Source organism: Stigmatopora nigra, chromosome 22 (assembly GCF_051989575.1).
Source record: "Stigmatopora nigra isolate UIUO_SnigA chromosome 22, RoL_Snig_1.1, whole genome shotgun sequence".
NCBI classification, from domain to species: Eukaryota; Metazoa; Chordata; class Actinopteri; order Syngnathiformes; family Syngnathidae; genus Stigmatopora; species Stigmatopora nigra.
In genome coordinates this window covers 15,623-40,743 of record NC_135529.1, presented here as the reverse complement: position 1 = coordinate 40,743, position 25,121 = coordinate 15,623, and the positions used below count along the sequence as shown (strand labels likewise).

Genomic DNA, 25,121 nt, shown 5'->3' with positions numbered 1-25,121 from the left:
TACATCAGTGTATACATCAGTGTATACATCAGTGTATACATCAGTGTATACATCAGTGTATACATCAGTGTATACATCAGTGTATACATCAGTGTATACATCAGTGTATACATCAGTGTATACATCAGTGTATACATCAGTGTATACATCAGTGTATACATCAGTGTATACATCAGTGTATACATCAGTGTATACATCAGTGTATACATCAGTGTATACATCAGTGTATACATCAGTGTATACATCAGTGTATACATCAGTGTATACATCAGTGTATACATCAGTGTATACATCAGTGTATACATCAGTGTATACATCAGTGTATACATCAGTGTATACATCAGTGTATACATCAGTGTATACATCAGTGTATACATCAGTGTATACATCAGTGTATACATCAGTGTATACATCAGTGTATGTATGTATATACACATGTATATATACATGTATATATACACATGTACATGTGTATATATACACATGTATATAAACAAGTATATAAACAAGTAGCTATAAAACCACTGTTAACAATGTACAGTAAATATAAAGTTGAGGCTACAATGCAAATAACCATTTTGTGGAAGTTAGGCACTTGTTTACTAATACAAACCACAGGGTGTTTGGATCCATTTAATTTTGAAGTATCATAAAAAAATTCAATGTCACGCGACAAACGAGATATTGTATAGGCCTAGACAATAGTAGGAACTCTTTTCAAGCGTGGGGAAAAAGTCTTGCATCCTCTCAGAAGCCGAGAAGGTTAAGTCCTATCCGAGGGCGAGGATATCTCGCTCGGATGTTGCCTCTGGCTTACAGTGAATAAATAACATTTTAAAAATTGTCCAACTAAACAACAGGTCAGGATATGGCTCTGCAGCATTGGGTGGTCTCAGTCTAGCTGGCTTGCCGTTTGTCCTGAGTGGCAGATTCGTCCACGTCGTCGACGAGCCGTTCCTGGTTCCAGTCCCGCAAGCCTTCGGGCAGGCTGGTGTCTTCCTCGAAGCTCCCCGTGCCCTCCACAAACTCCTCGTAGGTGGACTTCTCTTCGAAAGGCCGTGGGCCCAGCAGCTCCAACATGTCCGCCTTGTCCAGAACTTCCTTCTCCAGTAGACGCTTGCCCACCTGAACGCACATTGCTCATGTTATGAGAACATAAGTATTCCTGAGCCATTTTGCAATATGCGAGGGACTACTGTATTTTGTTATATTAATCCAACCTGGAGTTTTACATTCTAGTAAGGACCACATCTAGGCTGAGATAGTACCAAGAAATGCGGAATGTCAGTTTCTCAGATGTGTTTTGCGCTTACAATTTGTAATTACCAAACTTAGAAACTGTGCCAACTCAAATAAAAAGTTCAGTAGAACCTGCTTTATCGCAGTTCGTATGCTCCAAGACGCAATAGGTGAACAACCGCAATTTGGCAGACTGATTTTTGCTGACTAGTTGGTATTAATTGAAATTTAAAACCCTTACCCTAACCCTGCCACAAAAAAATGCCAAAGTACATCTTGGGGCAATAACTTCTGCCAGCATGAGACTAAGGAATGTTCTTCTTTTTAAGCCTCTCCAATTAAGTAAGAAAGAGAACATATCTGGAACTCACCAATTCCACCAAGTCCTTCTTGTCACGTAGCAGCTCCAGCGTGTGCGCATATGCCCTGTCCACCAGTGCTCGCACCTCCTCATCGATCAACTCGGCCGTGGCTTCGCTGTACGGCTTCTCGACTAGCATCTCGCCCTGCCGCGGCAGCTCGAACGACACCTGACCCACCTTGTCGCTCATTCCGAACTGGACAACCTGCCGGGCACACCACCAAAAATGGGAAATCTCTCCCCGAATTCCCCATGCGTAAATTTCAAGGAAAGGCCACGTTACCTGGGCGTATGCTGACTGTGTGACCTTTTTGAGGTCATCCTGCGCGCCGGTGGTGACACATCCGAAGAAGATGCTCTCGGCCACGCGTCCTCCCAGCATCATGCACATCCTGTCAAAGAGCTGCTCGCGGCTGTACAGGAACTGCTCGCGTGGGAGGTATTGCGCGTAACCCAGGCCTTTCCCGCGGGGGATAATGGACACCTGAGAAGGTCACAGTGAGCCATGTCATCTCCAGATGAGTTCAACCAGGTCATGCCCCCCACGACACACACCTTGAGCAGGGGATCGGCGTGCCGCAAGAACCAGCCCGTCACGGCATGGCCCGCCTCGTGGTAAGCCACCGTCTTCTTCTCCGTGGGCTGCAGAACTTGTGTTTTCTTCTCCAGACCTGAAACAGGAAGCAGTACAAGGAAATTGGTGAGCAAAAGAAGAAAGTGAGACTAGCAATTGAACTAAAGGATGGGGGAAATTAGGCAGAAAGTGGAAAGCAGCAGCCAGTTAGCCTCATGAAAAAGATGGAAAAAGCGCCAAGTTTACTTTAAGACCTTGAACACTAAATGCCAGGGGTAGCCAACCTAATCCCTCTAGGGGCCCCTACTAACCAGTCTGTTTTCCATGTTTCCCTCAACCAAAACACCCAAATCAAACGATCAAGATTATCAAGCTTCTGAACAGTTTGCCGATGAGTTGTTCATTTGGTTCAGGTATGGTAGAGGAAGGAAATATAAAAAAACAGAGGAGGAGGATTGGGCTAACAGCTTTAGTGTTTGCATTGCAAGATTGTGCAACTTTGTAATCAACTCAAGTACATTTAATTATTATAAAACACACAAGAGTGGTCATTGAAAAAAAATCTTTGCAACCTTTTGTTTTGTATACAAAACAATTCAGGTGGCACTTCGGAGGAGGGATTAACACAGATAAGGAAAGCAGCGTGCAAGAGCTAGAGGATGAGAAAATGTGTGAAAATGTGAAGTAAAGGAGGAGGAAGCAGAAAGTGACCCACAGGCGGCCCCCTGGACTGACCTCCAATGACCCTGTCGATGGCCTGCTCAAAGTGCTTGTGGCTGACATGCTCTTCCAGGTATCTGGCGGCAATGAGCGCCGCCTCGTTGCAAACGTTGGCGATGTCGGCCCCTACACCCGACGCAGAAAAATCCACGTTAAGCCAGACTTTCACCTATTGGTTTTGGGATATCAGCCATTTGACGTGCCGGTAAATCCCGGCGTGGCGGCGGCCATCTTCCTAGCCAGTGTGTCCTTGTCGATATTTGGGTCTAACTTGATTGGTCGGAGGTGCACTTTAAAGATGGACGCGCGTCCTTTGATGTCTGGAGGACCTGACATGGTCAATATAAAGAAAAGCAGTCTGAGAATGTGCGGGAGGGAGCAAGCGATGGCAAAGTAAATGCCAGAGGTTGCAAGTTACCGATGTAGATCTGCCTGTCGAAGCGTCCGGGTCTCATGAGTGCGGGGTCCAGGATGTCGGGTCTATTGGTGCCGGCCAAAACCACCACGTTAGTGGCCGTGTTGAAGCCTGAGTGCAAATTGCAAAGGTGAGAAGCGAACCTAAAAGGGAGATAACGCGTGTGGCGCCTGACCGTCCATTTCCACGAGCAGCTGGTTGAGCGTGTTCTCCTGCTCGCTCTGGCCGCCAAAGTTTCCCCCGCCTCGCTTGCGGCCCACCGCATCGATCTCGTCGATGAAGAGGATGCACGGAGCGTTCTTCCTCGCCATGGCAAACATGTCCCTTACCTGTTAAAAGAAAATAATTAATTCAATGGTACAAATTTAATCGCTGACATCCATGCGATTGACATTTTAAGATGTGTGTTAAGTTTATAATAATACACTTGACTTATAAAACGTAAGATGATCAGTTAAAGTGTTTTAAATTAAACAAAAGAAAGCGATTCATTTGTCCTTTTGCAACATATGCTACTGCTTAAACTCCTGTTATTGCTCCAATTCTGTTCCTGAACTCACCCTAGCAGGTCCAACGCCCACAAACATCTCCAAGAACTCCGATCCATTGACGGTGATGAAGGGGACGTTGGCCTCTCCGGCAGTGGCTTTGGCCAGAAGAGTCTTACCCGTGCCGGGTGGTCCCGACAACACAGCGCCCTAAAAAACACACACACACAGTTGCTTGCATTTACCATCCAGGAAACTGACAGCAAGGCCTAACTCTAGAAGAATTCTATTTCTTACATCATACTAACTTCAAATCCTTCTATTTTACACGAACAACAAAAATCATTAAAATGCACTTTCTGTCCAAAATAAACCAAATATTTTTGGATGCGTGTGTGTTTAATTTTGAACTCTGAAAATTACTATTGCTTCATAGGTCTGAGATCAAGAGTTGGAAAAAAACTCAGTTATTTTACCTAGGTCTACAATGTCTTATGTATCTTACTACAGCAATCAAGAAAGTTCCCGAATACGGGATGAAATAAAGTACTAATCTAATCTAAATACTCTTGGGTAATAAATATTTTGCCCCAGGTCTGTTTCTGTGGGATAAAGACGATATATTAAGAAATTAACATTAAACAAACACTGAAATGCACGCCCAGTTCTACCCAAAAAAGAATATGAAAAAATAAGGGGGGGTGTGTAAGAAGTAGAAAAAACAGCTTTTCGAGAGAACTGTGTGGGCCGGGAGCGTGTTAGAAATTTGCTAACCTTGGGGATCTTGGCTCCGAGGTCCTGATACTGTTGTGGGTTCTTGAGGAAGTTGACAAACTCCAATATTTCCAGCTTGGCTTCCTCGCAGCCCGCCACATCCTTGAACTTCACCTCAATGTTGTCCTTCAACATCTTGGCAGTGGACTCACTCATGCTGAAGGGCCCACCCCTGCCGCCACCCCCGCCCCCCATGGGTCCGCGGCGCAGGGTGAGGACCAGGAAACCAATGAGCAGCAACGTGGGAATCATGCTCATCAGGAACGACCTGCGCAAATACAAACACCATGTCAAGGCTGCATTTGAAGCGCGTCACAAGGTGTTCCTGTGATGGGGATACTGACCCGTCGCTCTCAGAGCTGTAGACCACAGCGGGTCTATGTGACGCGTCCATGCCGAACTCAGAGTGAGCAGTCTCCAGATTTCGCTCAAATGTGTCAACACTGCCAATGTTGAACCATACATAGTTCTGTAAAAACACACACACACACAAAACATGGCAATTTTGAACCAATCGTGAGGCAAAAGCTTTACTTTTAAAATGCCTGTTGTTACATATTTTACAGAGCAAAAGTTGCGGTAAGTGTTTTTCTCAAGTTGTAATCGTTTATCAAATCAGATTTTCTGGGGATAAATTATTAGTATTGTAGTAGTAGTAGTGTAGTAATTACATAATTGAGTGGTACTACGTACTCATGTACTTTTCGAGGCCTCGTTTACAGCAACCAAACCAAAATAGCTGCCCACTACCCACGCCACCTCAATAGGATCACCGTGTCCCCCTGATGATAGACGTCCAATCATCGAGCATCCAGTCAACTGCTGTTAATTTAAATGAGTTTATCTATAGTTTGAACATTAAGTCACTTCAAATGGACTGACTGTGCATCTTGTGCTGTCACCAAGTTAAGCAGTTTGTGCAAGCCATGCTATAAATTTACATTTGAGTGAGTGTGCAGCAATTTAGTATCAAGAGTTTTTAAGTGTAACTTTTTTAAATAACGTAGTATTGGTACAGTAACGGCATTGGCTGATAAATCACAACAGCCAGGTATTAGAATCAGTATCGAGACTCAAATGATATTGATGCAATACTGGTCACAATAGCTTCTAGAATCATCTCCCTACTGACCGCTTCTGCATTGGCGCCAGGCACCAGGATGACACGCACGTATTGCTTGTTGACCACCTCTAGACGATCCACCTAACACAGAAAAAGGTCCCATTTACACCTCAGCTCTAAAACCGTTCGATGTTTGAGTATAGTATTATTGCCAAGCTGCCTTACGATGCCAGGCCCCAGGTATTGCTGCACAAAGTCCTTCCAACTGATCTCCTGGCCGTTGTCACGGTAGTAGAAGTAGAGAAGTGTCGCGGAAGCACCGGCCACCCCGATGGCAAAGTAGCGGAAGTCCTTCTCATCCCACGGGAAATCACCCTGAACACAAACAATTAAAAAGTGCAAGTGTAACAACAGTAACAGTAAGTCAACTTGAGATTCAACTACATGCACACACAGTTGTACCTCTACTTATGAAATTCATTGGTTACAAGACTTTTTTGCGTAACTTGAAAATTTTGTAAGGAGTACTTAATATGTAAATTCTATAAGCCGTCCCATGGTCCTAACAACCGCCAACTAAAACTTTTGAAACACTTTGTAGTAGTTTTTAGACTTAAACATATGCCGTGTGTGTGCGAAAATATGTGCCGAGTTTTATTTGTATGGTTTTTAATCGCTTAATTAGGGGAATTCCAAACAAAATAACGGATAAGAACCATTTACTTTTGGGGGGATTTTGTAACTTGGATCTTTTCGTATCTTGAGTCACTCACTTTGGACGTTGGGGCATTCGTAAGTAGAGGTGGGACTGTGCATCTATATACAAATGGATGACGTGAATTTACTGTAATAAACAAAAGGCTACTCTTTTGCTGTACTCTATCACTATTGAAACATAAAATGTCTTATTTCATGACAGACAATGTTGATATTGGACCAGTACAAACTGTCAATGTCAGACAACTGTGTTACGTGTCCAAGCACTCAACTTTATCTTATTTCTGCCACAAGTTTCATTTTGGCACATATTGAATGACAATTACCTTCTGTATTCGGCTCCACCAATCTTTTTTCCCTCCACCCTTACCGCCTCCTCCGCCTTCTCCTTTCCCATCTGAAAATCACAAAATGTTTTATTTTTACTTTTTAAAAACCATTCATTGTTGCTGTCAGATGTGTGGAGGGCTGTAAAAAAATGCATCGTAAATTGACACAATGGAGTTTGATTTTCACCTTTGTGTTCACTGGAGTAAACACGTCGCTGAGCCAATCGCAGGTTGCGCGTGCAGAGAGAGCCAACTGGAGTCGGTGGCGGGCGCTGAAAACAAAACGGAGACATTTCCTGATTAAATTCAAGTGTCTGAGCAAATCAAATCATAGGCGTGGGATCAGGACAGCATTGAGGCCATCTCTCAAATGCATCCATTTGATACTTAAGGAAAAAAACAATAAGGAAAAAGCCGAGAGGAGTTTGATAAGATTCATCAAGATTAATATTGGAAGTGTGACACATTTTCATTTATCCATTCATGCAGGATGATGAATGAACTTAATCCGGATGCTATCCTCAAGTATTTTTTATAAGTATAACAAAAAACTAACCTATTGGAGTGATCACTGTCCCTTAAGGGTCTAAACTGTATTTAGCTACATTAATTTGAATATTTTTCATTTATTTTCTGAACTACTAATCCTTACGAGGATAGCGGGGTGCTGGAGCCTCTGAGCAGTACAACCTGAAACCTTCAACCATACATGTTTGTGTCATTTTGTTACTGACTGATTAAACACTCCAAATGTTGTGGGTAAAAGAAAAGGATTTATCACAACGTAATCAACTTTCAAAGCAAATATTTTAATTTCTCCATATAAACGATGTTAGTCTACTATTTGGTGCATTATCGCCAACAAGTAAACAAAACTTCCAAGAATAATATAGATTCTGAAAAGAAAACATTTTCCTATTTACGTTTTTAGGGAGGATTTTGGGCAGGTAATCTGAGGCTCGGCTAGAGTATTAAATTTAATCACATTGTTTACTCATGATCGATTCAGATGAATCATGCCAGTACTAAATAATTACTTTAAGGAACACCATTCTTTATCTTATTTTGTATTTTCCCGTTCACGTCACATGTCCTCAGGATGACATTTACATTTTGCATTGCGTCAGCTCTTTGTTTTGAGTTTACTCGCAGAATTCATTTATTTACTCACGGAAAGACGTTTGTTTTGAGTGAATACAGAACACGTGGTTTCAAGAAAAACGCCATTTTTGCCATATTTACATTTTGATTGTTGTTTAAACACTCACAGGTCATAGAATATATCAACCCTGTCAAAACGAAACCGTTCCAAAATACATCCATTCCCTTTTTTTGTAAGATTAACACTGGATGTTTCAACTGGGTCCACTGATTGTTTTTCTAATTTTCCAAGTTTTCTCCCAATACTTGTCCAAGTGGTGGATTATGTATGCAAGGCGATTCTGTTAACTTCTAAGAAGAGACGATACATTTTGTTTAAAAACACAAGCACAATTATAAACGAAAAAACGTCGAGTGCATTACTTTCAGAGCGAAGCGCGTGTATCCACTGAGGAAGCGGCGTCCTGCAGTTATGTCCAGTCGAGCCCTGAGAGTAGCCCGGCAGTACAAAGGCCGGCCGGCCGTCAGGAGAAGCTTAAAAAGCGGTGACATTCTCCCTCTTCTAATCGTCTACAAAAACAAGAGGGAGAGGAAAAAAAGGCAGTTTCTCAGAGTTAATTTCACGTCTTCATCGTTGCAGTTATTGAACAAGGAGCGACGTGAAATGTCAACTGGGATGATCGAAAGACCCAGAAAGATTGCCCCTGTAAGGCCTGATTAGAAATAGATATTTAAGAAACATATATAACTCTTTATAAAATAGGATCATGATTGCCAGATAAAAATATATTATTTTCAATTCATTATGTTATAATATATTTATATTAATAGTGTTATCATTGATATAGCGGTCGAATTAAACTCCGGCACTTAAATGGCAACAAAGGGGCTTCATTGTAGTACTTTTCTCTGATTGGTGGAGAGAATCGTCCACCCTTGTTTATAAAACAATGTCATTGGGTTAAAAGAAAGACTCACATATACATAACACATTATGAAATAACAATTCTGAATGAAATACGTTTTGGAATTTACTTACCCAAGCAAAATGTAAAAATAATTACCTTCATTCTCTGAATGAATCTGTGAAATCCATCGAGGTTTGAAAAGAAAAAACAAAGTTAAATACATCAAAATCAGAATCATATTTATTGACCCAGTAGTATGTCAATACAGAAGGATGCCCTCAACTGGCCATCTAAACAACAATTATTCCCAGACCTTCATCTTGAAATAATAATAATAACAACAATAAGTACTTTCTGAATGAAACAGGGAGCCATTGTGCAAGAGAAGGATACAATCATAGATTTAGAGGTTAAAGGTGAAAAGCATGGAAGCTAATGTACACATTGTTCCCTAAAATTGGTTAATTCAATCAAATGAACAGGCAATTGAACTATTCTATTTCTTTTCTAATAATCATGGTCATTTTGAATTAAAAATGATAATATCTTTGATTGTTTAATGGTAAAAAATTTTATCGATGAGCCCAGTGTGTTTGCATTTTTTAAAAATGTTATTATACTTAAATTTTAAGGAATTTATGTTACAATAACAAACTTTTTTTTTTTACATCACCTGGAAGTAAATGATGCAAGTGTGCACATGTTAATGCTGGGGGTCCTCAACTTCCCAAGTATGTGCTGTAAGAGAAGCAGCTCATAAACAGCGGCAGGTGAACGTTCTACTTTGAATCCGTGATGGTAAACACCACCTATGGCACCACCTTTTATTTGAGGGTGCCACTTAAGTATCTTTTGTTTCCCCTATCTTGTCCCGTAGTCCAGGTTTTTGGTGGACTTTGTTGTAAATAAATTATCATTGAATGCTACTTGCAGTGTGTGTCTGGCTCCTCATTGACTAATCATACAATGAAAATCTGCTCAAGTGTCATCTAAATTCCATTACTATTACTAAATATTCCATACCTCTTTGTGATGTGACTATCTTCGTGGCATCTGTTGAGCAGTTGGTTGCTTTGTACATCTCCAGCAGGAACACCTCAACACATTACAAAACAAACAAACCCCAATCAAAGCACCATTTCAGACAGTTCAGATACCAATGACATCCTCCACTTTGTTGATTTTTACCATTTAGGTCATTGTTATCATCAGGTGTCTGGTTGACTGTTGTTTCATCAGGATGAATTTCAGCTTTGCTGCAGAATCCAAAAATTCATGTGACAGATCAATTTTTCTTAACTAGAGGAAACGATCGGGGTGGCAGGCATTTTTGGAGCAAAAAAATTAAGAATTAAAACCATCTTGAAGATTTCACATCCGCGACCGAGATATGCGTTGAAAAGGGGGCAAATTACTATTATTAATTTTACAAATTCATAAGTTTTAATCAGACAAAGTACCACTATAAGGGAAAACATTTTGTTTTCTATTGCGTTTGACATGTTTTCCTAAGTTGACCAGTCAGAAAGAATGTTTATATTCAGTTAAACTAATATAGTTACTACCAAGATGAGTGTACACAAAATAAGCCCTTTCAAAATAAAAAACAACAGATACCCTCAAGTAGAAACCTTGCAGAATTTATTATTAACAAACTGCTCATTTTCATATCTGTACAACAAAAAGAGCGCGAAAAAAAAGTAGACAGAAGCAAAAAAACAAGAAAAAACATCCTTTACAAAAGCATTTTCTTCAGCACAAAATAAAGCTCGTCTACTCGCCACAACAAGAACCAGAAATGAGAAGTCGCACTCACGCAATCCCGCACACACTCATCTATTCGTGCCATTGGACGCTCATGTCACTAAACTGCACCATGAAAACTTTGTGCAGTGACTTTGCACTTTTAAAACAGCTCTCACAGTGACGTCATCGCTCTGGATTCGGTGAGGTCCAATCCCATTGTTGGGACTGCATACCACAGAAGCAAACAGCATTCCCCCTCCCAACCATCCCCCAAGTTGCCATGAAAAGTGGCCACCACAGAGCGCCCACGCACGTGTAGCTAACTCCCGTCCCAAACAAGATAACAGGACGTTTGTTGGAAGGCAATACAACGGAAACAAATAAATAAGGCTAGTGAGCTAACCGCCGACTGTTTATACGTTAACGAGTGCAAAGATTCCAGCCCCTCCTTCACACCAAAAAAAACAACAACTTTGGAACACTTGTGCTCAACAAGCCACACCACATAACTTCCAACTTAACATTAATATACCCAAGCACACCAGTAAGTTTGAGGAGTCAAAGTGCGACGTCACAAAAGTGACAGTGCACTTTTTTGGCATGATGAAGTAACTGTGTTTTTGGGAGGCGTCTATGTGCAACGCCGTGGCGAAGCGCCACTGTTTCTCGTCTTTTAGGGACGTTCCTAAAGCGCAGAAAATTTAGGCTTCAGTACTTCTGTCCTTGTTTAGTCACATCACAAAACCAGGACATGTGAGCAGTAACGTCGCAAACCACTGCCAAGCGACGAATTGACACCTGATGGAAAGCGATGGCATGCAACGACATCAAGGACGGACGGCACTGTGACAAAGTCACAATATAATGACGTCTTTCAGACATCCCTGTTCTCTGGGATCAAAATGGCGCCAACCACTGGCTCAAACTGCCTGTATGGACCCTCATAAATGTTAGAGGCGTGGGATCAAAAAGGCATTGTGCGGGTATGGTGCCCTTGAGAAAAAAAAAAAGTTTGATAAAACAAATAAGCAGAATAAGGGCTGGGGAGGGGGCTGTCTTGGCACCGGCCAGCTGGCAGTCGCATGGCGATAATTCAAATATACCTCAACCACACGCACAAATGAAAACGTTGGAGTCAATGCGGCACGCCACAGATGAGCAGGTCACGTGACATTATTCTTTCTTATTCTTTTCTTTTTTTTTTTTACATTTACATGTTCAGTTCCTTAGAGTCTTAACCTTAGAACCCCCGAGTGACCCGACCAGCTTAGGTTAAATAAAAATAAAGAACTGAAATGGGCATGGCCTCCTTAACAGCAGGTGGTGCGAGTAGAGAGTGCATGATGTCCACTTTGAGCATTCTGGGAGGGGTGGGGCGATCCCCCTGTAGGAGTGTCCAAAGCCCGAGGTGGGCAAAGTCTACCTGTCTTTCAGCTCCTGGACGACACGTTTGGTGAACCTCCCGCAAAGCAAGCCTATCAGGAAGAGCAGCGCCACACCACCGCCCATCACCGTCAGGATGTAGTTCTTGGAGGGGGATGTCAGCACCTGGGCTGCCAAGTCTGAAAATCCCTCCGCTGGCGCCACCTTGACAGAACAGATGTGACTTGCTCATACACAAAAACACAAAAGTCCAACACCCCCAAAAGCGATATGACACAAATACGACTGTGCAAGTCCCAAAAGTCACATCATGACATAATTAAACTACAATAAGGGCTATACGAGGCGAAAAGTGAGACCTCACTGCATACAAACGTCACTAAACATTGCAAAATGGTAGACCTACCTTAGCGGCGAAACCCCACATGTCGATACGGTCCTGAAGTCTTTTCTTACACTCAGGTTGCAGACGCACACGTTTGTCTTTCAGCGCCTCCATCAGACATGACATTTCTGGTCACAGGAAACAACGGACAACATTGAGGCAATGTACACACCTCGTAGGGCTTTTTAAAAATGAATATTTCTTCCTCTCTGTCAAGAAAGAAAATATCCATCTCTGTACTACCGTTTGTGTGTGTGTGTGTGTGTGTACTCACGGCGCCCCTTGCCGGGTGGTATAGCAGCACAGTGGTGTTTGATGTCGAGAGCGCAGGCCGTGTGGAGAACAGGGTCCACAAAGATGTCCGCTTTGCTCTCTTTCAGAATATTTAACACCTCCTGAAAGCATGAAAATAAAAAGAAATTAAACAAATCCTGTTTTTTTTTTTAACAAAAACCTTGAGTTCTGATTTTAATTGTGTTTCAAGCCATAGATATTGAAAATTAGCAATTTCTGTGGTAAAGTGCTTTAAAGTAAATAATCTCAGAACATGATCTCAGAGTGGCGTGACCGGACGTTTGGTCGCTGGTCTTTTGGTCAATTTTGGTCACTGGTCAAATGTATTCAGATATTAAACAGTACGATGAATGCGCTATGGGGAATATTTGCAATTAAGGTCAAAAACCTTTAGTAGAAATGCCACTTCTGCCAAAGCCAGAACCAACTATGTTTACATGATTTTATAATGAAGAAAATGTTTCATATACAGGAGATTGGTACCTACATTTTTTTCTCAGAGTAAGTATTCCAAATTACAATAGCAACACAAAGCCTCAGATATAAGGACTTCTGTTTTTTCATTTTGTTTGTCTTATATTTAGTCACACCCAACAATAGCCACAAATGCCACAGTCCTAGATTACAAACTTGAATAAAAGGCACCATTACCTTCTTGCACGCTTCTTCTTGGATCTTGAGCAGGTTGATTTTTAGACATTCTTCTACTTGACCCGTCTGCTCAAGTGCCGCCGCCTCTTCGGCACATAGATGCCCAATCTACATAAATGCAAATGTAACTCATTGCTAAGTCTGAATGTCATAAAAGGAAAAATGCAGCCGGGCATAAACCTCGGAAGTGCAGTGGAGCTGGAGCTGAGGATCCAATCGGTAGTCGAGCGCTGACTCCTGTAGGATGACCCGAATCTGGTCTTCGCAATCTGATGAAAGACGCTGGCAAACAGACAAAACAAAAAAATATGTCACATCAACAAATTAAGAACTACAATTTGAAAAAAAATGATGTTAAGTCAAAGAAAATGTTGAAAGGAAAGATAAAGGAATTGAATTTGAACAAAAACTCATAAGATTTGAAATTATTAATTATTTTTAATTATTGAAAAAAAATCTAAATATACAGAATAAACAAAACAAAAAGACTAATTTGTGGGGAAACAATATAAAAATGAAGACATTAAAAGAAAAGACAAGGAAAAAGAAAGCAAAAAGGAAATACAGGTCAAATACACATAAACAAAAATGAATGAAAGGAAGAAACAACAGCACCAGTCACAGCCATACCCACACATTGTCTGGTCTCACCTGATCGGCGTACTTGAGCTTCAGGCAGGCGATGACGCGCCCCTCCAGCTCGCCGTCGGCGGTTGCTGAGTTCAAGACGCCCTGGCAGAACTTAGGAATGTCAGCTTTGCAAGCTTTCCTCAGGACTGGGTTCAGTCTATAGTCTGAAACAAACAAGAGCCAAAAGCATTAGCGGCCAAAAATTCCACATTATTTTTGACCAGCTTGTTTGGCAATTTTATTGTTCAACAGAAATAGTTTCTTGTTTGGAAAATATCTAAAAAGGAACTGCAATTTACTGGATTTGTTAGCATTTTACTCTTGCATTTCCCAAAAGGGTTTCTTGCAGGTGCACTTAAAAGTTGCTATGAAAAAACGTGCTGCAGCCATACCCGTATTCTGTGCCATCTGTCGCTTGGTGATGAGCTGTTTGCACTTGGGGTCCATCATCTCGCTGTTCTTGTTCTGTTTCAGACACTGCAGGACGTTTTTCCCCTCAGATTCCGTGCAGAACCGCTGTATTAGCAAAATACAATTTAGAAAACCTCCCCAGCACCAATCTTATAGCCTTGGCTACTGAGATCGCTTGCGACCTACTCTGATCATGTTCTTGCAGACTTTCATGAGCTGATAGTCCAGATCAGGATCTTCCATCTCCACTTCCTGAAGTTTGAAGAGCTTCTGGCGACATCGTTGAGTCAGCTTTCGCTTGTTTTCCTTCAGACACTCGATAACCTTCACACACATCCAGGGGGGGGACTCGTCATAGGACACATGACAAGATAATGTGCCAACTGGCACCTAGCGTGTTGCCGTGTGCGCTCACTTGTGCGTTTCCAAAGACAACCGTCTCACACATGCGGCCGATATCCTGCTCGCATGATTTGTAAAGTTCCGGTTCCAAACGGATGTCCTCCGACTGCAGATAAAACAGAATTTGTTACACATGTTTTCTAATGTGTATGCACATCGCTGCTCTTTTCAGTCACTATTGAGTCAAGACGCAAAAAGAGCGCTTTGACGCTCATGTATTTTGTGACGACCGCTTGGAAAGTGTCAAGGAAGGAAGGATGGAGTCGCACCATTTCCACCTCCTCCACGCGCAGCTGTTTGCGACATTTGACGGACACGCGCTGCTCCTTGGCTTCCTGCAGGGTGTCGTTCCTCACCGTGCTGCTCAGGCACATGACTACATCCACCCTAACAAACACAAAAAGTAACACTTTAGCTTCCATGCATTTCATTAAATTATCCGCTTGAAAGGAGCCTGGTCCAGACTGCATAAATAGCATGGATGTAAAAATCGAACATGGAATATGTTCAAGAAATCTCAATTTAAACATGAACTAAATGATAGAATGAGCAGGAATGCGCATGGGACCTACTTCTTCTTGATGTTTGGACAAAGTTTGAGGACGTCTTCCTTGCAGGCTGTTTTGAATTTGTAGGAAAAGCGGAAATCTTTGACCTGGATCTGAGCAGCCAAAAAAAGAAAGAGGGTATCTGCAGTAAACAATTGCAATCTAAAAAATATATATATAGATATAATAAAAAAATAAATATACAAACATTAATATGAAAATAGAATGATTCAATTACCATTTAGGCAAAACTGAATGACCCAAATGTGAAGGTACTGAATATTATGAATGCCATTTATGCGTGACGCAAACGACTAATTTTTGTACCATTAACACTCGTATGCCAACTTCACGTTTTCTCTCACCAGCTGAAAATGCGTAACTCCCACCGAGCACTTGCTATTCATTTCCTTCTGGTGTTTGTTCTTCACCAAACACTCCATCAGGTCTCCTGAATCAATCTGGTTGTCCGCCACGTCCTAGAAAGCAGACCAAATGGGTTACGTCAACACCATGGTCATATCATTAGCACTTTACTAATCATGAGACTTACGTGACAGTGCGACTGAATTACAGGTTCACAGGCTCGCATAAGAAGTGCCTCAATCTGAATGTCCTGTTAACACAATGCCACAGAGAATTAGTTAGTTCTTTGGTAAAATTGTTTTGATCCATTCCACTTCAAATACTGCATGTCATGTTGGAGATGTTTCAAAAGCTTTGAAAATGTGAGAAAAGCTTAAGATTGCATAAATGGACAGGGCTGCTTTGTCGCTCCTACCTTGGATTCGAGCTCAGTTAGGTTTCCAACCACTGAGCGGCAGTCTAGGACCAGGTCATCCAGGTGGTCCTGAAGACACTCCAGCTCCTGTCCTGTTTCAGTCTTCTCGCTGCACCACTTGCCCAAGTCAGTCATGCAGCGTCTCTGCAACTCGGGTTCCAGCTTCACGTCCAGCGCCCTTTGATGGAGGATCCTCTGCACCTCCACCTTGCAGTCCCGAGATAACTGCATCACATATAATCAATAATTATGATCACAACAAACAAGGAATATTTCAACACATCATTTACCCCAATTAAGATCACGAAAGCTCAAAATTAGACAGTGATACTGTGAGATCCAAAGGCCTTGACTTAAGAGTTTGGTAGTAAGAGCTATTTATTTAATGAATGACTTTTGGTCAAGTGTGTTATGCTAATATATCAATTCCCATTGGTTTCCTTGCAGTGGGAGGACAATAGAGAAGTGGCAAAGCTAAGTCTGAAAGAAAAAATGCTAATTTGCCACCATTTTGCAGCAACAAGACCCCTAGCTATTGGCAGAGGATAAGGAATGGGCCCTTCAGTGCTGAGTCCTACTAGCAAGCGGAAGACAGAGGAGTGGCTTCCGCTTACATGTTTCGGTGTGGATTTTTACATTTTTATTAACTTAAAAATATATATGCATATAATTGATCGCAAAGTAGTACATTTGTGATAAGTGAAGTAGCGATAATCAAGGGAAGACTGTAATTGTTTATTTATAATCACTGCCACTGATGGTGACAGAGAAATCCAATCCATTTGAACTAACTGACATTATCCTTCATTGCCATGGGTGCCAGATCAAAATGGAAATGATGTCTATGGCCATCAGTGACAGAGATTGACTTAAATTGGGGCCCTCATAAGTCAAGGTATGAAAAGCGAAAGAGGAGCCTGCATTTTAAAACAGAAATAATTAGTGAGTGATTTGCTGTCCACAATGACATGAATTAAGATGATGTCCACATGTGCCATGTGGACATCGTAATCATCGTAAAAATTGCCATCCTCATCATTTTCCATTCGATGGTCATCAGTGGTGCAGAAAGTACTCACAGTTCTGATTTTTCCCTCAGTGAATCCTTTTGGAGGCTACAAGAACACACTGTTGTCACTCATAGTACACAAGCTTGCGCATGACCCTCGTCAGGTCCGAATTGCTAGGTTATGTCCACTGTGTATCCCATGAATTCACCCCGACCCAAGTCACTCACCCTGCGACCCTGCTCCACTGATCGGTAGGCGTGGCGATACAGGCACGAGAAAATGGCGCCTGGTGGCATCATCTCACTAGTCTCGTTCCAGCCGTGCGTGTGGCAGAGGCGTGCTGCGTCACCCTGGCACTTTCGATACAGGATGGGATCCAACCTGGGGAGGAGGATTTAGCTCTTAGAGGTGATTGTGGGTTTAATAGGAGGTGTGTGTGTGTGTGTGTGTGTGTATGTGTGGGGCCAGCATTACTTCCAGTCTCGAGCAATGAAGTACTGTAACTCCAGGAGGCGATGCTCACACTGCTCGACCATCTTTTCTGTGTACAGATGCTCCATCAAACACGATAGGATCCTGTCGAACAACAACAACAAAAACAAGAAAGTTGAAAAGGCACCAATGCAGGCCAAGTGAACTTTTACACTTTTGCCCGAGATAAACCATGTAAGCAATGATCCTCATTTTGCCAAAATGATGTTTCAATTGAGGATTTAACTCGAGGACAAACCAAAAAATAAAAAACCTTACATGCACGAAAAAAACATACCACAAAACACACAAGCCCAAACCTCCCGGAACTAACAAAAGTAAATTACATTTACAAACTAAAATACAAATACAGACAAAACATAAACCCAGTAGGATACGACAAATGCACATGAATGTAAAACTTGCACAAAAAAACAAAGCAAAACAACATGCAAATAAATAGACATTGTTTTTCTGTGGGTTCTTTTTGTGACATTTTTTCTTACATGGGATCCCCACTGCGGATGTGCTTGCACGCCGTCTGGATCACTGATTCGCAAGCTTCGTTGAGAGCACGGTCGATACGGTAGTCGGCGCCAGGGTCGGCCTCTTGAATCAGCGTCTGCAGCTGAGCTCCCGCAAAAAACACGCAAAATTAGACTAGCGACTTCAGCCAGGGTATCACCATAAGCTGTTCAACAGATGCAACTGGACACATCAGCAGATTTCATGTGTGCTGCGTACGTTTGCATGCGAGTATCTGTTCTCAAATTTGTATGTCAGTTTGAAATGAGATTTTTCTATCTGCTGATTCTGCTATGTGTTATTTTACACATCCTTTTTACAGTTTAGACCAGGGGTGTCAAACATACGGCCCGCGGGCCGGATCCGGCCCGTCTGGTGGTTTGCTACGGCCCGGGGAAGAAAGCTGCATTGTATAAAAAATATGAATTTTCTTTAAAATTTGTAGTTCTTGTATTATCCACAGTGCAAATTCCAAGCAAGACGAATAATTGCTGTGAAAGTTATTCGTTTGTTCAAATTGCTTTTCAGATGTTGAAAAACACAAGGCTGGTATTAAATATTATTGGAACATTGTTACTATTTCTGTGATCAGTTTTAAGTACAACACACTTAAATATATGTTTAACTGTGTAAAAGTGTTGTTAAAATTGCACATACTTTCTTTATGTTCTTATGTTATTCTCTCTCTTTCATAATATATTGTTCGTAATGTAAAAGGAAAATTTTCTGTTCATAAACATTTTGATAATTTACTCATTCTTTGCACTAATTATTAGTATTAGTGACTAATACAAAGGAAAAAAGTGGGCTTATTGTTAGTTCTATGTAATTTTGCAATGAGTTTACTGGTCCGGCCCGCTTGATCTCAAATTAAGCTGCATTCGGCCCGCAGACCAGAGGGAGTTTGACACCCCTGGTTTAGACCGTTTAGAAACAATGTCGGTGTTGTGGACTGACCGCGCGCTGGCAGTTGAGGTCGATGGCGTCGCTACGGCCGACCTTCATGAGGCAATGCAACGTGCGGCCTTTGCGATGCAAACCAGAGCATTGAGCCTCGATCTCGCTGCGGCAGTGCAACACGATCTCGGGGCTCAGTGAGAAATCTTCCATCAGCATGCGCCGGTAGTCCATCATCTCACCCTGGCACTCGCCGCTCACTACCCGACCTACATGTACAAATGAAAAATGTGAGGTGTACTGTAAGCGTTTTGTACAATGGACAGCTAGCTGCACAGGTGGGGAGTACCTCGATGAATGGCAGACTCCAGGCAAAGTAGCAGGTAAGAGAGTCGTGCCTCTCGTGCTCGGGGAACACCGTTGTCAGCACTGCAGCGGTATTTCCGCAGGTCTGTCTTGCAAGCTTTGGCCAGCGAATAGCTGACTTTGTAGTCCTGAGCAATCAACTTCTGCCTGGTGGTCAACGCCTCACGACACTGAACAGCATAAAGAAAAAAATGTAATCATGTAGGTACATTCCAGTCAAAAGTGTTCCCAAAACACCAAAAGTGTGACATTGATATTATACCTGCATAAAGTCACTTGATACCATTACTGAAACTTTAAAAAAAATCTAAAACATTGAATTACTTCAATATACTTGAATTATTTCATTTTTACTGATTCAAAACATTACTTTTCATTGGCTGCCGTCAAATGTGCTGGGACATTCAACCCATTTTGACTAAGAGCCTTCTCATCGAGTTAGTTATCTCTTTTTAAAATATTTTATATAGATAGGCACTGTCAATCACAAGCAATGAGTTGATCATTTTTATAGAATAACTATGTATCTGGGTGCATCTGGATTTTTATTTTTAAGCTAGATTTGACTTTCTACTGAAATTCGTATTTTTACAGAGCACGAATTGCATTCCCCAATACTGAGAGCCATTTGATATTATGACCATTACAATAACTACAAAATATTCAAATAGTTTTTGTATGGCACTGCAAGTAACTCACCTTTTCTGACATGGCTTCCTCAAATTTGTGGTTGAAAAGACACTTGTACACACGACCCTCGCCCGCCAAGGTCTGCAAAAAAAAGAGAATTTTCGTAAAATTTCTTGTTGCGACCCCTAAGCATGGTTGGACGTCGACTTTGGGAAGCTCACATTCTCGCAGAAACGCTCGCGGTCATCCCGACAGGCAAAATAAAGGTATCGATCTAGGTGGAAGTCGTCTGACGAGAGCTCGGCCACCCTCATGATGGACTTTTTGCACTCGTCTTTGATTGAGTGTGACCCCGGCCGCTCCTCCGCCTCGCGCACCAAGCCTTTCTCCAGGCAAGCGATCACCTCGCCCTGGGAATGAATGTCCTGAGCACAAAAAATTAAAAATAAAACACCACAACAGGACAACCGTAATGCGAGAACCTAAAGTAGGAAACTTCTATCATCTGAAGTAGATAAAATATCATAAGCACATGGCATGGAGAGTTTGGGCACTATTTTTTTATCATTTCCAAGATTAAAGTGTTGCGTGTTGAAGGGGCTGTCACCTTGTCTCCCGAGCTGATACTGCCGCAGTGCAACATGTTGATGTCGTCGCGGCATTTGTCCACGAAGCCACAGATGAGGTGATAGTCGCTGAAGACGATGCTGGTCATCTTGGTGATGTACTGCTTGCACTGGTAGTCGCTGAGGTTGCCGCGATGGTCAACCAAACACGATACCAAGTACCCTTTGCCAAGCTCCTCTGCTGCACACTCTTTGATCTACCACACAAGCACACATGCCCTCTCGAGTCATTGGGAGCATGCGAGGCCAAAAGACGAATCACAATGGTGGCCTAAGCTTTGACTTCCCCCATTGATTGCATTCATTTAGCTGTTTTTCATTTTCGGATTTTACATTCCTTTAAATTGAATAATTCTATATTTATGTCAGTAAAAAAAGGTTGTTATTTATTGTCAAATAATTTTTAAATATTAATTTAACATTGAATCATTTCAATCAATTGTAACTATAAAAAGAAAAGGTTTAAATGATTGACATGCTTCCCATAATTACAAATACAATGACAATTATTGAGTTGGCCATAGAGTAATACAAATTCAGTTATTTACATTTGTAAAATGTATCTAGAATTATATAAATAATTTACACAACTACAAATTAATATTAGTTAAAAAAAATAAATATTTTACTTATTGAATGATTATGGATCTCATTTAATTTGTTGATAAATGATGAAAAAGAGAGCAATTCTATCGCCCTAAAATATTAAACAGGCATTTAAAAGATCTCAAATTAACAACACGATGTAAAAAATATTTTGACACATATTTTTTTCCATTTTCTATTTATTTCTTAATAAGTGATTATTTAATTCCCTCTCATGGTAAAAAAATATTGGGTAATTGAATGATTAATAATAAAGATGCATATAGTCTAAAGAGGAGTTTGGCCAATTGGAACATATTTGACAATTTGATGCAGACTGACCTCGGAGATGCTGGATCGGCACACTTCCACAGCAACGGTCTCAAACTTGGGGTCAGTGGTCAGGTTGAGCTTGTAGTTCCACAGCAGCTAAGGGACATACATATTTTTCTATAATATTGATATTTCAAGGCCTAAACACCATGACTGTGTCTACCTATTCAACCAAATTAACGTTAAGAGCAACAAGAGGGAAACATCCACATATTCACATTTCCACATAATAGCACTCTCCTGATCATCATGACAATTTTCTAAAACAAATTTGTTACAAGTGTACAGTGTGTCCTGATTCATTCTGTTGAAGACCTCATTGCTACCTACGATAAATAAGGAACGCCACAAATTAGTCACAAAATAGTGACAAAGCGCTATAAAAATGGCCGCAATGTCAACATAAAGGTGTCCCATCACACTTAAGATTTTTTTTTGCCCGCTTGTTGTTTTTCAAGCCGCATAACGTGTTCCAAAGAACTCATTATGGCTCTCCAAATTACACCTCGAGTAAGACGTGGCCCATGACAAAAAAAAAATGAATTTGAAACCTCAACCAAGGCCCAATTTCAGACTTTGGTTGAATAGCTGGACATATTGTAAGCTGGGAAGTCAAAAATTGGGAAGAACTTACGTGGCTGCACTCTGGTGCGATCTCTGTATCCTGGAAAGAAGAAAAACACAAATATGAATTAAAGGAGGTTCCAGAAGCCTCTTCAATATACAGATCCTGGCTTTTGAAATGCAGTTGGCAGTTTAAGCTTGGCGGTAAAGGTGTAATTATAATCCGCCAAATAGACTAATTGTGGAATAAAACATACCATAAACCACAACAAAGAAATACATCTATGTCCGCAGGGAGTTTACTTTGAGCAATACAAAAAAACGTGTTTGGATGCAAAAGAAATAGTGATAGAGATATCCGAAAATTATCTTATAGTCACTGTTTACATTACACTTCATCAATTAACTCATTGACACAGACATTTAACTGCTCAAAATGTAATTCTAGGTCAAATAAGTAAGTAGCTATAACAGTGTGGGTGTATGTTGACCATTGGGCTAAGTGAATTAAAGTTAAAATAAACAAGCGTGTCATTGAGGGTGTTATTTTGTGTTGTCTATTTTTAAAAGGCATGATTAAATCTTTTCAACAATGTGAGCAGTTTGAAAATTCTTCAACATGATCCTCATCCACCCACTAGAGTCCACGTACACCAAACCACAACACACACAAACACACCCATGTGTACGCGCAGACATACACAGCTTTTGGTTTGAACCATTATTAAATTGGGCGACTAAAAGGGTGGCAACTGTACACCCATCATCCATGAAGCTCACTTTCCACATGTGCAAAATGAAGTGCTAATTCTATTTTGGTAATTTCTTTCAACACCTTGAGCAATAGTATCAAACATTTTTATAATATTGTTTGTTAAATTTGGCAAAACATCACAAAAGCTATCACTTGCACTTGTTTTTTTACAGAGTTCAGTTGACAAACTGTCTGAAAGTAGTTAAGCCTTACAGTTATGTAATTACATAATAGCAGTCGTTTTAAGATGATATTTGCTTTCATTAAAATGAATGCTTGACAAAGATAATATTGACAATATCTGATTTCTAAATTCTGCAGTGATTGGTATGAATAATGGTTTGAGGAAAAGGATTTCTGTGGTTATGGCAAGTTGATATTTTTTGGCAGAAAAAAAAACACAAGTAAAACATTTTAGTGAGAAACACATTTTTTTAGAAGCAAAAATTTCATTGTGGCAATTTTTGAAAAAATGGATGCGGAAAACATTGATGTTAAGAAAAAAATAAGTTTTTGTTGTTGATAATAGATTTCTTGGTGGTTTTTGTAGCACTAAAGCATCCGTGCTGAAAACATCAACATGGCTGCAAAAAAGAATGCCAATTTTCAACGTTGACAGTTAAACGACATTTTCGATCCTTCCATTTTTCTAATAGGTAACCGTAACTCCCTCTCCAAGCAGACATGAGTAATGAGCCAAATGCTTTGACGTGTGACGAAAAAAAACAACCCTTCTTCCCAGCCACTCTCAGCCAATTAGACGGCAATGTAACTGGCTGCTAACCCGCTTCTTGCTTGATTGGCACCTAACTCGAACAGCACAATATAGGACATAAAAAGATATCATTATTGGCCCAGCTAAAAACTGACAGAAATTCAGCAGGGAAAAAGGTGCACTGCCTTAGCCATGATTGCCACTGCAATTCAGAATATAATTACCACTCTCAATAAACTAGAAGTTTATTAAATCCTTTTGTCATTAATTGATTCATTCAAGACGTCCACAATGTGGATGTCTTTAATCCTGCATAGGGCAAATAACTATATTTAGAAATGAATACAATTAACCACATAAAGACATGGCGTTCACATGCAGGGTCATGAAGGCCTCAATATTAATATTTTGGTGGGTCAAACACAATACAAAATGTAATAGTGTGGAAAAAAGTGCAATTTTCTCCCAAAATTCCCAGTCAAAATAGAAGCAGTCAATGGCAGCCAATGAATTAAAGGAGTGTGTTGACTAAAAGCCTTCTGTTGTCATCTGTTTATATTTGAAATAAGACAACTTTTTTAGTTCGGTACAACTACTTTTTAATACCAATTTTCTGACAGCTGTTGCAGTCAGAAGGGGATGCAAGAGCAATTTCTGCACTGTACCTTTCAAAGCGTGACGCTTTTTGAATATTAATATGGACTATATTATCCCCACAAATCAGATTAATTAAGTAATCCAGATAAATTGATTATATTCGTTAGTTACAGCCCAGTATACAATACAATTTCTGATTGATTACAGATGTCCAAAATCTAATATTATTACACTTTGGAAAATCAAAACCCATTTTTATATTTCATTTAAAACAGACCGATTTACGATTTTATCTGATACATTTAGCCAACCCGGAAACTCTTACCGTAGGCGTTTTCCACCAAAATGTAGCGACATTCCGACCACTAAACTCGGCAAGAAAGAAATCTTAAGTGACACGTCAAAATCACTTAAAACCCATGTAATAACTCACCAAACGAAAACAACAAAATAATTTCGAGTGGCACATTAAACAAAGTTTAATCCTAGCTTTGTTCTTCTGACAATATCACCGAAAAATCAAAGTAATTAAAGTAGTTCACGGATGTACGTGGGGTGAGTAAGTGGCTACCGAAGGAGCTAGTTTTAGCTGGCACACCCTGCTCCAAAAGCCCGAAACCAGTACCGCTTTTGCCGACTACTCACATCCTTTTTGTCCTGTAGACACTCAAGCACTGCCAGGTTGTTGTTCCACGTATCCCTGGAACACAGGCGCTTCATGTCGTCCCAACACACCGCTTCTTCGGACAACTTCCAGCCTGTACGCTTCCGAGGCGCCGAGGCCGCGCCGGCGGCCGGGTTCCTCTCACCAGTGCCCACGTTGGAGGCAGGCAGGATCCCACCGCCAGCCAGGTTTTGGACATTGGCCGGGACCTGCCAGGCTTTGGCCGGGACGTTGCCGTCAGTTCGACCCGGCCTGAAAAGCGGCGAGACGCACAAGAAAAGCAGGAGCTGAGGAACACGTATGCAGTCCGCCATCTTCGCTCGGCCAGTCAGCCTGCTGCTGCGTTCATGGACGTTCGGGATGTTGGGAATAGCGGCAAGGAAGTTCCCTGGCAGTAAAACGGCTCAGGAATAATTCATGAGCGCGTCGGGTTCAGGCGGAGGTTCACCCAATCGCATTACACT

The 25,121-nt window shown here is 41.1% G+C and overlaps 3 protein-coding genes across 7 annotated transcripts in view; 1 reads left to right on the top strand and 2 right to left on the bottom strand.

Annotated features, from left to right (window-relative positions):
* LOC144215363 (voltage-dependent calcium channel subunit alpha-2/delta-4-like) overlaps positions 1 to 1,375 on the top strand; it is a 29,402-nt gene extending 28,027 nt beyond the window's left edge. For all 4 annotated transcript variants that reach the window (XM_077744234.1, XM_077744232.1, XM_077744233.1 and 1 more), the window contains one exon: positions 861 to 1,375. The gene's annotated coding sequence lies outside the window, so the exon portion shown is untranslated. The remainder of the gene's footprint in view (positions 1 to 860) is intronic.
* LOC144215365 (mitochondrial inner membrane m-AAA protease component AFG3L1-like) lies at positions 618 to 8,462 on the bottom strand. Its single transcript, XM_077744235.1, has 16 exons — positions 8,205 to 8,462; positions 6,868 to 6,952; positions 6,678 to 6,748; positions 5,860 to 6,009; positions 5,704 to 5,775; positions 4,916 to 5,040; positions 4,572 to 4,839; positions 3,870 to 4,007; positions 3,485 to 3,638; positions 3,313 to 3,420; positions 3,098 to 3,223; positions 2,910 to 3,020; positions 2,156 to 2,271; positions 1,884 to 2,084; positions 1,611 to 1,805; positions 618 to 1,125 (listed from the first exon to the last, which is right to left on the bottom strand). The coding sequence occupies exons 1-16, from the start codon at positions 8,331 to 8,333 to the stop codon at positions 898 to 900; spliced, it is 2,277 nt and encodes a 758-aa protein (XP_077600361.1). The 5' UTR covers positions 8,334 to 8,462; the 3' UTR covers positions 618 to 897.
* Positions 8,463 to 10,313: 1,851 nt separating this feature from the next.
* On the bottom strand, positions 10,314 to 25,052 carry LOC144215481 (Golgi apparatus protein 1-like). 2 transcript variants are annotated; one of them, XM_077744443.1, is made up of 26 exons: positions 24,639 to 25,052; positions 21,998 to 22,027; positions 21,373 to 21,459; positions 20,427 to 20,642; positions 20,041 to 20,244; positions 19,889 to 19,960; positions 19,173 to 19,359; positions 18,884 to 19,092; positions 17,908 to 18,029; positions 17,405 to 17,506; positions 17,158 to 17,311; positions 17,000 to 17,035; positions 15,921 to 16,145; positions 15,693 to 15,755; positions 15,505 to 15,618; positions 15,164 to 15,252; positions 14,861 to 14,978; positions 14,605 to 14,697; positions 14,376 to 14,513; positions 14,171 to 14,294; positions 13,800 to 13,942; positions 13,329 to 13,430; positions 13,149 to 13,256; positions 12,478 to 12,598; positions 12,225 to 12,331; positions 10,314 to 12,022 (listed from the first exon to the last, which is right to left on the bottom strand). In XM_077744443.1, exons 1-26 carry the CDS (start codon positions 24,969 to 24,971, stop codon positions 11,855 to 11,857), a joined length of 3,465 nt encoding a protein of 1,154 aa, XP_077600569.1. In that variant the 5' UTR covers positions 24,972 to 25,052; the 3' UTR covers positions 10,314 to 11,854. The 2 variants fall into 2 exon arrangements, with proteins under 2 accessions (XP_077600569.1, XP_077600570.1); XM_077744444.1 differs by lacking the exon at positions 17,000 to 17,035 and having other exon boundaries at positions 24,639 to 25,050.
* Positions 25,053 to 25,121: the final 69 nt, after the last annotated feature.

Coding starts and splice junctions, on each gene's coding strand:
- LOC144215481 (XM_077744443.1), bottom strand. CDS start 24,971: ATGGCGGACTGCATACGTGTTCCTCAGCTCCTGCTTTTCTTGTGCGTC. Junction 19,093..19,172: donor GGAGTCTGCCATTCATCGAG/GTACTCCCCACC, acceptor TTGTACATGTAG/GTCGGGTAGTGAGCGGCGAG. Junction 17,036..17,157: donor CAGTGGAGCAGGGTCGCAGG/GTGAGTGACTTG, acceptor GTGTTCTTGTAG/CCTCCAAAAGGATTCACTGA.
- LOC144215365 (XM_077744235.1), bottom strand. CDS start 8,333: ATGTCACCGCTTTTTAAGCTTCTCCTGACGGCCGGCCGGCCTTTGTAC. Junction 6,010..6,677: donor GGTGGAGCCGAATACAGAAG/GTAATTGTCATT, acceptor GTTTGTGTTCAG/GGTGATTTCCCGTGGGATGA. Junction 5,776..5,859: donor AATACCTGGGGCCTGGCATC/GTAAGGCAGCTT, acceptor TTTCTGTGTTAG/GTGGATCGTCTAGAGGTGGT.